Consider the following 15,795-nt stretch of genomic DNA (forward strand, 5'->3'; position numbering starts at 1 on the left):
TGTATATCACTTTGCATATTTGTATGTTAACTGGATTGAACCTACATCACATAGTGGAGGGACTGCATAAAGAGTTAACATAATCTTTTCTCTATCTCTGTGAAAATCTCACTGCAGGCTGTCTACCTCCTTTCCCCTGGGAACCTGGTGACATGAAATGTTTGCTTGAGAGCATTGCTTTTAGGAAAAGAATGGCCGATCTTAGGATGTATCTTTTCAAACTATGGTCTTTGTAACCTTTCTGTCCTGAAACAGAAAAGACTTTTCCTCAACTGGATGGGTAGCGCAATGTATTGACATGAAGTTCTGGTTCTAGCTCTGGTGGGCACAGAAAGACCACCGAGATTAACTCCCCAGACTCATCCCTCTGTAAACTGCTGAGGACGACAACTGTGCCTGGCCCTGCCTTACTCCCGGAAGTGCACTTTGAAATCTCTGCATGACATTACACTTTGTTCAAAAGATGAACAAGTGACTGCTATTTGGTGTTGTGACCAAGGAAACTCTCCAGACTTGTAAATTCATATTCTTCTTCAAATAGAGGTGGCTAAGAATAGCATCCTGGGATTCTTTATCATTTATGAATACTTTTGCTTACAACTGTTGGCAAAATGGCATGGGGTGATGTTAACTTGTCAAATTAATGTAGAGGGATGCTAACTGTTTATGTGCAGCATATTTTGTGCTTATCATCTGCGTCACTAAATCATACTTCATGAACGATTTCATTACTGAGTCAAGAGTTGTAGGGTTAGAAATACTGTAACTGATAATGTAATTGACAACAGAATAACTGTGGATTACTTGTTAGAACTGGATCACATTTGCCAAATAGCTGTTGTTGAAACCGAACTGTTACTGTTCGAAAACAAAAAGTTGCAGCATTGAAAGATTTATGGAAGTAGAAAATAGCTTCCACAACCCTGTTATGCAATAGATTTTTAGATTGGAGAATTGGTGGACTATTACTGATGGGTATGGTAGTACTGATTTTGGTACTTCTACATGCAGATTGTTATGTGATTGGATTGGTGCCCTGGGGTGGTGGAGTCTACACTCTAGCACAGGCTAGCACCTGCACAGTGATAAAAATGTTACGAGATGGCAGAGCAAAGCTCAGAATGAATTATCATTAGGTACAAGTTCATAAACACACTGTAAGAGTACACATATGGTAAAATCTTTCGAAAGCATACCCACACCAATTCTCCTCACTGCTTACCCCTTGTCTGTAGGTATTGATAGAAAGTATGATTTATGGTGGCAGAGATAAATGAAATATCCAAGGGCAGCCCCGTGTTGCCCCAACTCCTGATTCTCTTCCATCTGTTTGTATGTGCTGTCGTCAAAGAAATAATATTTTGAAGAGAACTTTGGAATTGAGATGTCTTGCAACGTTGTCTGAGGAATATTACTTACTTCAAAGTCATAAAGATAACCTCCCCAAAGTCTTCTTCTGGAAGACTGTACTTTTAGCTTTCACATTAAAGCCTGTGATCTAACTTGCATATTTTGTACTTTTGTGAAATAGAAGTCCAGGTTCATCATGGTTTTTTTTTTTTTTTTTCCCCAAAGGGATGTCCCAGTGTATTAGTCAGAGTTCTCCAGAGAGAACCAATCAGATATATGGGAAGGATTTATTCAGGGGAATTGGCTCCCAAAATCAATGAGAGGTGGAAAATTCCCACCACAGGGGAGTCTGCAAGCTGAAGACCAGAGAAACCCATAGCTTGGCTCATTCTGGAAGCAGCCCCAAGTCTGAGACCTAAAGTCTGAGAGCCCCTCAGGAGTCTTGTGGTGCAAGTCCCAGAGTCCAAACCTGAAAAACCTGGAGTCTGATGGGGCAGAAGGAAAAAAGGCATCTGTCTCTGGAAGGGAGAGACAGAACAGAGAGGGAGACAGCAGAGAATTCCCCTTTCTTCCACCTGTTTGTCCCAGCCAAACCTCCAGCCCACTGAATTGTGTCCACCCATATGAGGGTGGGGCTTCTCTCAGTCCACTGACTCACAGGCGAGTCTCCTCTAGAAACAGCCTAACAGAAATACCCAGAGACAATGCATCACTAGGCATCTAGGCATACCTCAGTCCAGTCAACTTGACACCTAAAGTTAATCATCACACCCAGGAATCACAGCACTGTATTTTAAAGAGAATTTCCATTCCCCACTGAATTGCCTTGGCAGTTTGTGAAAAATCAACTATATATGTATGCATCTATTTCTTAACTCTAGTCTGTTCCAGTGATCCTTCTGCTTATCCTTACACCGATACCACACTGTACTGATAACTGTAGCTTTGTAATAAGTCTGGAAACAAGTAATATAAGTCCTTCAAATTTATTGTACTTTCTCAAGACTCTTTGATTATTCTAAGTCCTTTGAATTTCCATATACATTTTAAAATCAGCTTCTCAATTTCTACAACAAAAAAAGACTCCTGGAATTTTGATTTCGATTTCGTTGTGTCTACAGGTCCATTTGGGGGAGAATGCATGCCTTAACAACATTGAATCTTGCAATACAGGAACGTGGACTATCCTTCCATTTACTGAGTTCATACTTAATTTCCCTTGGCAATGTTTGTAGTTTTCAGTAATTAGGCCCTGCTTATCTTGCTCTAAATTTATTTTTCTATATTTTATATTTGTTGATGCTATTGTAAGTGGTATTGCTTTTATAATTTTGTTTCCCAGCTGTCTTTATAGCTAATACATGGAACACAATTGATTTTTGTGATTGACCTTGTATCCTGTGATATTGCTAAATGTACTTATTACTTCTAGTAATTTTAACTATTGATTACTTATGACTTTCTTTACATAATCATATAGTCACATCATCTGCAAATTAAAGTTTTATACTTCTTCAACACTTTTTGCCTTTTCTTTTTCTTGACTTACAGCCCTAGATAGGATCTCCTGTACAGTGTTAAATAAAAATAGGAAAAACAGACACTCTTACCTTATTTGTTATCTCAGGGTACGTTTATTCAATCTTGGCACTACTGAATAATTCTTTTTTTTTTTTTGACAGAATCTTGCTCTTTGCTCTTTCTTCCAGGTTAGAGTACAGTGATGCCATCTTGGCACACTGCAACCTCCACCTCCTGGGTTCAAGTGATTCTCCTGCCTCAGCCTCCCAAATATATGGGATTACAGGCAAACACCACTGTGCCTGGCTAAATTTTTGTATTTTTACTATAGATGAGGTTTCACCATGTTGGCCAGGCTGGTCTCGAACTCTTGACCTCAGGTGATCTGCCCACCTCGCCCTCCCTAAGTGCTGGATTACAGGTGTGAGCCACCGCACCAGGCCCAGGCTGGCTAATTCTATGTTGCAGGGCTGTCCTGTGCACTGGAGCGGGATCAGCAGCATCCCTAGCTTCTCACCCATCAGAGGCTGGCAGCATCCTCTCACGCCCCGGTGGTGAAAAACTGAGAAGTTACTCTTCAAAAACAAGAACATTTGGAAACAACATCTGTTTCCAGGTATTGCCAAATATTTCCTTAAGGCAAAATCATCCCTAGCATCACTGTGCCCTTGGAATAGTGAAGTAGAAGAATTCTCATACAATGTTTTTAGTTTTTTTCTCTTTATTTCTGATGGATAAAATGCAACATACATATTCTACTTAACAATGAAAGCTGATGGAACAGAAGAATCAATATTAGCTTTTGAGATGGGCAAAGACATAAAACATTGGCGTTTTCTAGTGTCATGATTTGTCAATCAAATTAGTTTTAGAAAATAGTTGGTAAATGTCTGACAGAAAAAAAAATTTAATTAAGATGTACGTAAGTGTGTAAAACTGTTAAAAATGCTTGAAAACAAACATTTTAATCCCATGACGTATTATTTTTATTTGTGGAAAACAGTTAAAAATTGCCTGTCAGAGAAATCATTTAATCCTTTAACATAAAGTCTTTTCAGGCACATAAACGTTTATGAAGAACAGTTGAAATATGCTCGCTAGGAAGAAGGGACATTTTAACTCGTGAGCTTTCAGTCAAGGGAAATACGTGGACAGCAGATGAAAATGCCTGAAAGAAAAGATGGACATTAATTCCTACTCCTGAACACTTGCGTCTGCACATGGTTAGGAACTCAAGACAATGAGTGGGACACAGAATTCTCTCAGGGTATACCACACAGATCACAGTTGCACAGTATTTCTGGTTTTAAAGCTTTGCTGAAAATATTTTTCATCATTAAATGTATATTATTAAACATACACTGAATGCTAACTGAAGTGATTTAAATAATAAGATTCAGGCACAGTTTGTAACAACAATTGTTAAAGTCCATTCATATTTTTTTCCCAAGAAAGGCAAGTGAGGTAGTTTATACTGTACAGACATTGTAAATAGTTGATAATCCAGTTTGTTTAGAGATCATTGACTCCAAGAATCATATTTCCAAGTGAGCTGCTTAACAAAGGGATCTTCTTTTGCAGGATGGAGGAAAACAACGAATCAACTCTAGGATTTTTTTCTGAATAAGCATTCCTAAAATATTAGTTCCCTCTAACACTTTCTCCTGGAGGACATTATTTTCCCAAGTGTATACCAAGAGCACTAGGAATGGATGAGGGGGAGAAGCTCTTAAGGATAGCATGTAGAAGCCCAGTATCTGCCCTTCTTTTGTTTGCAAAGATATGAGTCGTTTTTATGAATTCATTAAATTTTTTAAAAACCACTCTTGATAAGGCAAAAATTCTTTCAATACTTAGATGACAGGCATCTTTGCATTTTAACTGTAGGGGTTTGTTTATTCCTAAGAATAAAATTGGTCAAAAGAACCTCCACACAAATATTAGTCTGTGTATCTACTAAAAATTCTTCTCTAATGAATTCACCCTCTGATTAAGAATAAAAGTTATATCCAATGATACTAGTATTGACATGGCTTTCCATACATATATATATATATGTGTATATATATATATGTGTATATATATATATGTATGGAAGTTGAAAGTTGTCACACATCCTTGAATGAACTAGAGTGATTATACTTACCGACTCAGCTAAGTCCCTGCCATTTAAAACCACATGAAAGTAGACAAGAAATTGTATTTTACTTGTTACCTATTAGGGATTTATTTGAAACTGGTGACAAGCTGAAGTAAATCTTAAAATCTTCAGAATTTACTCATAGGTTCTAATGTGTTTCCAGTCAAAAGAAATAAAAATTCTCAAATAAAAAATTAAATGAACAGATTTATGAATTTTCTATACAAACACAACAGAATTGAACTATTCAAATGCAAGGAAACACACTGAGAAATATCACTCAGTTTTCATATATATGCAGAAACGTAAGGTAACTATTTGAAGAATTTCTTCCATATGTGGTCATAAATTACTGCCGTTTTACATCTTGGGACGTGGCAATTACATAAAGTAAAATGTTTACCCTTGTCTGAATTGCAAAAATGATAAAAGCATTTTTTTCAGAGTCTAGAAATTCATTATGTAAAGTCACGTGCCAATTACCCATACATTAAAAATGAATAAAATGTAGGAATAAACATAAACTTATACAGAAGGCATGTTTTCTTTTAATGGGTTTTCAGGCAAAAAAAAAAAAAAAAAATTCTCAAATGAACAAATCAAATGAATGGAACAAAATCCTAAATGCCAGAAAGTTATCTACATGTTTTAATATAAGCGATGTTCTGTATAGATATCAAGGTGTAATATAGTATATACAAGATTTCTTCTACAAATGGGCTTAAATATTATCATGTTTTGAGACTTGTGAAGTAGACAAAAAGATGTTTTCTGTATTTGTGAGCAAATTTGTCTACTGCTTGAATTGTTAAGAGAGAGTCATTTTGGTCTCATTAAAACCAATATAAATTCATCAAAATCTCAATCTGTAGATTCCAAAAAAGCCAATGTATATGTCTGGGATAAATGAGAACTCTATCCCCATTTCCAGCTAATCCGAGAAGGACTATATCCGTAGTCTCAAGGAAAGGCAGAGCTGTCCAATCCCTCAGCACCTTTTAAATTTGCTCCAAATTAGAAACGTGGGGACTATGTGTTCTGGGCAATCACAGGTCTGGAAAATGGCTCCGCAGGCTCTTGATAGTGAGACAGTGGTCATCTTACCAGACATGCATCTGATTTTAAGCCTCAGGCTAATCCACAATGCTCGGCCATGCCTATGATTAACAAACAAAAGCAAAATCTGCTTTTACAGTTTATAAAACCTGGATAGAACAGTATTTTTCAGCATTCTTGGATAAAGCAGTTCTGCATTTTTAAATTGGGACTGCAGAAGTGACTGTCTATAGTTGTGAAATATAAAAAATGGTATGTTTGATCAGAAAAGGAAGCCCGTGCTGGCACTTGGAAAGATACTGAGCATCATAACCATAATGAGAAAATGGAGGCTCTGTGAATGTTAACTACAAATAAGGTTAGGAAAGCATACGACACCCTTTGTCAAACTAAGCTTCACTAGGAGGACCTGTGCTCACAGAAGAATATGCTTTAAAAGTATCAATTTTCCACAGTCGATGATAGAGATAAGTTCATTTGCACCAGAATGCTGATAGTCACAATACACAGCCTGACATACATAACAATACAGTTTTCTTTAAACAGAAGTTCTTCCTCCTCCAATTCAGGAGTCAGTCAGAGCATAAATATTGCATGTTTCACTTTAGAAACTGATTCTCTTTAGAAAGCAGATCTGGATTATTTTGCAGGGTAGAAATGAAGGCTATTTCTGGCATTCTTGCTCAAAAAGTCAATATATGTACATTAAGTATAAAAAAGGGTCTCTTTCACCTCTTTTGTTTCGTAGCATTGGCTACATAAAGAACATTGCTTATCCCTAGGTCTAGGGCCAAGTTCATTTCTGCTAGGAAGTTGAAATACTAAGAAGTGATTAGAGTTCCATATTCTAGATTGGTCTTTCTTCTGGAAGGACCACATCATCTTTCCTTTACTTTTATTAAAAAAATGTCATGAAAAAGCTTCAGTTGAATTGGTGAACCAGCGCCTCTTCCATAGTTCATGCTGACAATGCCCACTGCTGAGGGCCAGAAATACTGAGAAGGCTGTAGGAACAAATCAAACACAGTGTTGTTTTTTCCCTACCAAAATGTAGGATCTTTTTGGCATATAATACATGATAGCAGCTATCTCGAGGATATTTTAAGAACTTGGTTGGGGTTTAATCACCCATTCTGCTTGAGGATTTATACGATATACATCCAATATATAAGCATCTGGATCCAAGCAATGCTCTCCTAAAAGAAAAAGATCAGAGAATTAGTGTACATTTGTGTGTGTGTGTGCGCGCACACATATGTGTCTGTGTGTGTTTGTGAGGTTCAAATAAGGTTAATATAGTTCTCTTGGCCAAAGTAAGTAGACATATATTAAGGTTTCTTAACAAACTCTTCTTCCCTCTTCTCCCTCTCTCCTTTTTTTTTTCTTTCTTTAAGACTGTGAAGTATGGGTATATCAAACAAATCTCATGTGAAATTTTGGAAGAAAGCAGACATACCATCACAGGCAAATTGTTCCCTTGCTTCATGGCATCAATTAGAAAATTATGGCAAGGGCCGGGCGCAGTGGCTCACACCTGTAATTCCAGCCCTTTGGGAGGCTGAGGCGGGTGGATCACTTGAGGTCAGGAGTTTGAGACCAGCCTGGACAACATGGTGAAACCCCGTGTCTACTAAAAATACAAAAATTAGCCAGGTGTGGCGGCAGGCGCCTGTAATCCCAGCTACTGGGGAGGCTGAGGCAGGAGAATCACTTGAACCTGGGAGGCTGAGGTTGCAGTGAGCCAAGATCGCACCATTGCACTCCAGCCTGGGTAACAGAGTGAGATCCTGTCTCAAAAAAAAAAAAAAAAAAAAAAAGAAAAAGAAAAAAGAAAAGAAAAATATGGCAAGAACTTGTTTCAGGTATAAACTCATCATTTATATGCTAATACATGTCCTCCAATGGTTTTATAGATAGGTACTTGACCAGAGCTAGAGAAGATTCAAGTCAAGTTCATTTTAGGAATGGTCATTTTGTTTCTTTACTATGGATGTAAAGCCCATGGGCAGGAAATCCCAAAATGGTAACAACTAAAAGATCATTTCCTGGGGCAAACGTATTCGAAAGTCTTTACGTGCAGTGTGCTTGAAATGTATGCTGAAGTCTCAAACAAAACTACCAAGAACTGGCCGGGCGCGGTGGCTCACGCCTGTAATCCCAGCACTTTGGGAGGCCGAGGTGGGCGGATCACAAGGTCAGGAGATCGGGACCATCCTGGCTAACACAGTGAAACCTCATCTCTACCAAAAATACCAAAAAAATTAGTCGGGCACGGTGGCGGGCGCCTGTAGTCCCAGCTACTCGGGAGGCTGAGGCAGGAGAATGGCGTGAACCCAGGAGGCGGAGCTTGCAGTGAGCCAAGATAGCGCCACTGCACTCCAGCCTGGGCGACAGAGCGAGACTCCATCTCAAAAAAGCAAAAAAACAAAACAAAACAAAACTACCAAGAGCTGCCTGCGTGCTTGGTTGCTTGATTCATTCCAGGGGCTGGGTTTACAGCCATGCCTAAGAGCAGCAGAAGACAACTAAACAAACATGATATCAAGTAAGTCCACTGGTGATAAGAACATGAGAGAAAGACCAAGCATGGAAGGCATGTTCGGGAGGGTGCGAGGAAGGAGGGTCTCGCTGAGAAGCTGATTTATCGGCAAAGACCTGGCAGAGGCCAGGGACTGAGAAGTGAGGCTGTCTGGGGGGAGGGCATCTTGGGGAAAAGTCAGAGCAAATGCAGAGGCCCCAAATCCAACCCTGCCGGGTGATTAGATTTACAGATTTATTGTTTAAAGGGACCCGTGGGATAGAAATCTCAGTGGCATCCACATACAGGTGTACTTAAAGCAGTGAGATGGATTGAGCTCGCCAAGGAAGGCAAGTGCAAATAGAGGAGAGTTCCGAGGACTGAACTCTACCGTTCTCCAACCTTGAGAGGCTGAGAGGACAAGAAATAAGGGGCACAGGGTCTCCAGCAGCGCAGCTAGGAAAAGTGGGAAGACAGTCAGAGGCTTAGGGCATCCTTGAAGTCAGGTGAAGAAAGTGTTCTTCAAAGGAGGGAAAGATCAACTCAGGCAGTTCTAAAAACAGATGAGTTGTCTGGTGACCACGACAAGAGCGCGATTCTGGTGAAGTGCTGAGGGGCAGAGTGTGCCTGGAGTGGCTTCCGGAGAGAACAAGGAGGAAGAAATTGGAGCGTAGACAGTGATTCAAGAAGCTTTTGCTGTAAGGTGGAACAGAGAAATGGGAGTAGACTTAAAGGGGGGGTCAAGAAAGAATTTTGTAAAGGTGAGGGAAATTGCCAATTTTTAAAATGCAGACGGAAATGCTGCAGTTGGGAGGGAAAGGTTGATGGTGTGGGAGAGTGGAGGGTGCTGGTGAGAGGAGGCGCTGCCTTCAGTGGGAGACGGAGCACCCATGGGGCTGTGAGGATATTCACAGACCAAGCGGGGAAGTTTTGCTGATTCTTCCCCTGGGAAACAGAAAGAATGAATTTGGGAGGAGAGTTAAAATAAGGAAGTTAATCAAAATGGTGTCATGCTTCTGAAAGTTCTTACAGTATTCTCTGCTTTGTTTTGCATTGAGTCTCCAGAGAGACTTTCCAACTTCAGATCACATTGAAAAGACCCAAGCCAGCCAGGCATGGTGGCTCACACCTGTAATCCCAGCACTTTGGGAGGCTGAGGCGGGTAGATCACTTGAGGTCAGGAGTTCAAGACCAGCCTGGCCAACATGGTGAAACCCCGTCTCTACTAAAAATATAAAAATTGTCTGGGCGTGGTGGCGGGCACCTGCAATCCCAGCTACTAGGGAGGCTGAGGCAGGAGAATCACTTGAACCCGGGAGATGGAGGTTGCAGTGAGCCAAGATTGTGCCAATGCACTCCAACCTGGGCAACAGAGCAAGATTCTGTCTCAAAAAAAAAAAAAAAAAAAAAAAAAAAAGAAGAAGAAAAGAAAAGACCCAAGCCTACTCCATATCAACACTAAAATATTCCCATTTAAATTTTGAAAATATTTTAGAAAAGTTGTGCAACTGTTCCCACATGAGATAAAAATATCAGACACCTACTGATTTTTAGTTTTTATCTGAGAAATTTATAAAATATACCTTTATGATAATAGCAACATATTTCTTTTAGAGTAATCAGAGAATTTAGCAGTAGAAATTATTACAGTATGCTTACCTATATTTCCTCCAATTTCATATAACCTTTGGTTCTGAATCTTAATACATTCTGATGAACCATGACTGAAAAAAATGAGAAAGTAATGTAATTTTAATACTCCTTCCTGATCCGAGGTAAAAATGCATGTTAAACAACCAGGCAACAAATAATTCATTCTGCCTTGATGAAATATGTCCCACAAAACTGTATCATGACTAAAGTTATGATAAAAACAATTGTTTTTCTGTCTGACACAGACAAGAAGCTGAGGCCCAGGGAGGAGGGGACTGCTCCCACCAGGATGGGCAGCCGCAGCGCTCCACTACATAGGGCCCATTCAGGCCACAGCTGCCTGCTCCATTTCAGGGTAGTTACTGACACATCAAGGCTGGCCACAGAGCAGCTGCGTGTTTAATACTGCCTTGTCGTTGGCCATATTACTCTCAATCCAAAAGAAGTCAGGTTTTATTTCTGCATTTGCCAAAAAATTGAATGGAATTATCAGCCCATGTCACATTTCTCAGTTTGCCTCATGCTTTGCAAGGTATCTAAGGCTGACTTCATTGCAAGTCTCTGCCCCTTAACAAAAGCAAGTCATGGCCGGGCACGGTGGCTCACGCCTGTAATTCTAGCACTTTGGGAGGCTGAGGCGGGCGGATCATCTGAGGTCAGGAGTTCGAGACCAGCCTGGCTAACATGGCAAAACCCCATCTCTACTAAAAATACAAAAAATTAGGCGTGGTGGCGTGTGCCTGTAGTTCCAGCTACCCAGGAGGCTGAGGCAGGAGAATTGCTTGAACCCGGAAAGAGGAGATTGCAGTGGGTGGAGATCGTGCCATTGCACTCCAGCCTGGGCGACAGAGTGAAACTCCGTCTCGAAAACAAAACAAAACAAAACAAAACAAAACAAAATAAAATAAAATAAATAAAAGCAAGTCACAGGAAACTATCGCTCAATTTAATTTTTCCACTCTAGACTAGAATGCTGGGTTAGAAGAGTCTGAATGACCATCGCTGACCTCCATCCCCATCAAGGAGTGACTTTCAGCTTGGTTACTTCAAATGATTGTTCTGGCCTCTCCACTGTGAGAAAGATGCAAGTGTGCCCTCTTTTGTTGTTGTTGTTTTTTGTTTAATTGAACTTTCATTTGAGGTGCTGTAGATTCACACGTAGTTGTAAGAAGTAATACAAGCGCATCCTGTGCATCCTACACTGATTTCTCTCGATAGTAACATCTCACAAAACTCTAGTGCTGTATCATGACCAGAATGTTGACACCCATTCAGGGAAGATGCAGAACATTTCCAGCCCCACAAGGCACCCCCTGTTGCCTCTTTATAGCCACATTCACTCCTTCTCCCCATCCTACCCTATCTCCATCCCTTACCCCTGGCAGCGCTACCCTATTCTACATTTCTGTAAGTTGGTCAATTCACAAAAGTTAAACAAATGGAAACATACAGTATGAAACATTTTTGTATTGCCTTTTTTTACCCACTTGGCATAAATCCCTAGAGATCTACCCAAGTTGCTGAATTTTTATTGCTGAGTAATATTCCATGGTATAGATGAGCCAGTTTCTGTAGTCACTCACCTGTTGAAGGACACCTAGGCTTTTTTTCCCCCCAGTTTTTGACTGTATAAATAAGCTGCTATCAGCATTTGTGAACAGGTTTTTGTGTGAACATGGTCTTCATTTCTTTGGGATAAATGCCCAGGAGTGTCAGTGCTGGGTCATATGGCAGTTGGAGATTTTGTTTTTTAAGAAACTGCCAAACTATTTTATGGAGTGACTGCACTATTGACATTCCCACCAGAAATGCATGAGTGATCCCATTTCTCTGTATCTTTGCCTGTATTTGGTGTTGTCACTATTTTTTATTTTAACCATTCTCACAGGTGTGTAGTAATATGCAATTGTGGTTTTAATTTGCATTTCCATAATGGCCAACGATGTTGAACATCTTTCCATGGGCATATTTGCCATTTGTTTATCTCTTTGGTGAAATGTAATCTGTAACTCCTTGGTAAAGTGTCTGTTCATGTCTTTTGCCCACTTTCAAACTGGATTGTTTGGTTTTTTTAACTGTTGAATTTTGAGTGTTTTATTTATATATTCTAGATACTAGTCCTTTGTTGGATATGTGGTTTTGCAAATATTTCATCCCAGTCCTTAGTTTGTCTTTTCATCCTATTCACATGGTCTTTTAAAGTTTCCCATTTTAGTGAGGTCAATTTATCAATTTTATTTCTTATGGGTCACATTTTTAATGTCAAGCTCTAAGAACTCTTTAGTTTTAGATCACAAATATTTTCTCCTACATTATTTTCTAAGGGTTTTATAGTTTTACACTACACACTTAAGTCTGTGATCCATTTCGAGTTAGTTTTTGAATAGGTGTGAGGTTTAGATTGAGGTTTATTTATTTATTTTTTGCCTATGGACGTCCATTGCTACACCACCATTTACTGAAAAGGCTTCCTCCATCGAACTGCTTTGTACTTTTCTCAAAATCAGTTGCTGGAATAGTCAAGGTCATAGAGACGGAAAGGAGAAGAATGGTTGCCAGTGGCTAAAGGCAGGGAGAATGGGTATAGAGTCTCCGTGTGCGATGAGAAAAAGATTTTGGGTATGAATGACAGTGATGGTTGCACAACAATGTGAATGTACTTAGTGTCACTGAACTGTCCCTTTGAAATGGTTAAAACATACTTTTATGTTACTTATAGTTTACAACAAAAATCTTTTGAAAATAAGATGGGCCTATTTGTGTAGGTCAGTTTCTGGGTTCTCTATTCTATTCCACTGATCTAAGTGTCTATCCCTCCACTAATACCATACTATCTTGATTACTCTACCTTTTATATATAATCGGCCTTAATACCTAGTAAAGTGATTCCTCCTACTTTATTCTTCTTTTTCAATATCATTTTAGTTATTCTAGCACCTGTGCTTTTCCATATATATTTTTAGAATAAGCTTGTGCATGTTTACAAAGTATCTAGCTGGAATTTTGACAGGAATGGCATTAAACTCATAAATCAATTTGGGGAGAATTGGTATCTTTACTGTGTTACCTTCCAATCCATGAAAATGATATGTCTCTCCATTTCTTTAGGTCTTCTTTAATTTCTTTCACCAGCATTTTGTAATTTTCAGCATATAGATCCTGCAAAGGTTTACTTAAGTTTATATTTAAGTATTTATTTTTAGAGTGACTGTAAAGGGTATTATGTTTTTACTTTTGGTTTTAAATTTGGTTTCCACATGTTCCAATGTGATTGATTTTTGTGTGTTAATCTTGTATCCTGTGATCTTACTGAACTGACTTATTAGTTCTAGGTCTTTTTAAATTTTTATTTTATGAAATTTTATATGTAGATAATTAGGTCATCTGCAAATAGAGACAGTTTTATTTCTTCCTTTATAACCTGTATGCCTCCCATTTCTTTTCTTTCCCTTGCTACAGTGACTTAATATTCCAGTAGTATGTTGAATGAGACTGATGAAAGTGGGCATCCTTATTCGTGCTCTTAGAGGGAAAGCATTCAATCCTTCGTTGCTAAGGATGATGTTAGCTGTAGGTTTTGTAGATAATCTTTATCAAGTTGAGTAAGTTCTCCTCTTTTCCTAGTTTTCTGAGAGCATTTATCATGACTTGGTGTTGGATTTTGTCAAAGGCTTTTTTCTGTATCAATTGAGACAACTGTATGGTTTCTCCTGTTGATATGGCTAATTACATTGATTGATTTTTTTAATGTTAAATCAACCTTGCATGCCTGAAAAAAAATCTCAGTTAGTTTATGGTGTATAATTCTTTTAATAAATGCTGAGTTAGATTCGCTATTTTGCTGATAATTTTTAAATTCTAAATTTATGAGAGATATTGGTCTGTAGGGCTTTTGTTTGTTTTTTTACATCACTTTTTTTTGGTATCAGGGTATTAATACAAGCTTCATAAAATGAGTTAGGGAGTATTCCTCCTTCTTCTGTTTTCTGGAAAAGATTGTTCTAGATTAGTGTTAATTCTTTAAATGTTTGCTAGAATTCTCCAGCGAAACCATCTGGGCTTGGAGAGGTTTTAAAAACTTTAAAATTATAGATTCAGTTTCTTTAATGGCTATAGCACTATTCAGCTAGTCAATTTCATTTTGGTTGTATTTTGGTAATTAGTGGCTTTTGAGGAATTGGTCCATTCTAAGTTTTTGAATGTATTAGCTATAAAGTTGTTACAGTAATCCTTTTCATCCCTTTAATGGAAGTACTATATTAGTGATATCCCATCCTATTTTTGATATTCTTCATTTGTGTCATCCTTTTATCTTTGTTAGTCTTTCTAGGAGTTTATCAATTTTATTGTTTTTTAAAAGAACCAACTTTTTGTTTCACTGATCTTTATCATTTTCCTATTTTTAATTTCACTTATTTCTGCTTATCTTTATTAATTTTTCCTTCTGGTTGCTTTAGGTATATTTTGCTCTTATTTTTGTAGTTTTCAGAGGTAGGAACTTAAGACAGTTGATTTGAGATCTTTCATTTCTATTATAAGCATTTACTGCTATAAATTTTTCTCTCAGCACAGCTTTAGCTGCATCCCACATAATTTTATTTTTAAAATTTTATTTATTTATTCATTTTTGAGACCGAGTCTTACTCTGTCACCTAGGCTGGAGTGCAGTGGTGTGGTTTCGGCTCACTGCAACCTCTGCCTCCCGGGTTCAAGCTATTCTCCTGCCTCAGCCACCTGAGTAGCTGAGACTACAGGTGCCTGCCACCACACCTGGCTAATTTTTGTATTTTTAGTAGAGATGAGGGTTCGCCATGTTGGCCAGGCTGGTCTTGAACTTCTGACCTCAGGTATTCTGCCTGCCTCGGTCTCCCAAAGTGCTAGGATTACAGGTGTGAGCCACTGTGCCCAGCCATCACATAATTTTATATGTTACAGTTTTACTTTCATTCTAGGTATTTTTTTTTATTTTGCTTAAGACTTCCTCTTTGACCTGCAGATTATCTAGAAGTATCTGATTTAGTTTTAAAGTGTTTAGAGGTTTTCATGTTCTCCTTCTGTTATTGATATCTAGTTTTTGATACATTTATAGTCAGAGAAGATGCTTTGTATGATTTCAATTATTTGAAATTTGTTGAGGTTTGTTTTATGGCCCAGGATTTGGTCTATCTTTCTGGATTCTTTCTTTCTTTCTTTTTTTTTTTTTTTGAGATGGAGTCTTGCTCTCACCCAGGCTGGAGTGCAGTGGCGTGATCTCGGCTCACTGCAACCTCCGCCTCCTGGATTCAAGCAGTTCTCTGCCTCAGCCTCCGAGTAGCTGGGATTACAGGCACCCACCAGCACACCCAGCTAATTTTTGTATTTTTAGTAGAGACAGCATTTCACCATGTTGGCCAGGCTTATCTCGAACTCCTGACCTCGTGATGCACCCGCTTCGGCCTCCCAAAGTGCTGGAATTACAGGCATGAGTCATCGTGCCCAGCCTATCTTTCTGGATTCTATCTTGTTTTATTTACAGAATTTTTGAGTATATTGTATGGCTTTGTTTGTGGTTTCTCTG

General features: G+C 38.7%; 1 protein-coding gene across 8 annotated transcripts in view; it reads right to left on the minus strand.

The window, feature by feature from the left end:
• Positions 1-5,073: 5,073 nt before the first annotated feature.
• ARHGAP28 (Rho GTPase activating protein 28) overlaps positions 5,074-15,795 on the minus strand; it is a 194,424-nt gene continuing 183,702 nt past the window's right edge. For all 8 annotated transcript variants that reach the window (XM_054461014.2, XM_063653405.1, XM_063653409.1 and 5 more), the window contains 2 exons: positions 10,245-10,309; positions 5,074-7,263 (listed from right to left, as the gene is read on the minus strand). In XM_054461014.2, the coding sequence (XP_054316989.2) occupies positions 7,169-7,263; positions 10,245-10,309 (160 nt within the window). In that variant the 3' untranslated portion in view covers positions 5,074-7,168. The remainder of the gene's footprint in view (positions 7,264-10,244; positions 10,310-15,795) is intronic.

This window comes from Pongo pygmaeus, chromosome 17 (assembly GCF_028885625.2).
Source record: "Pongo pygmaeus isolate AG05252 chromosome 17, NHGRI_mPonPyg2-v2.0_pri, whole genome shotgun sequence".
NCBI classification, from domain to species: domain Eukaryota; kingdom Metazoa; phylum Chordata; class Mammalia; order Primates; family Hominidae; genus Pongo; species Pongo pygmaeus.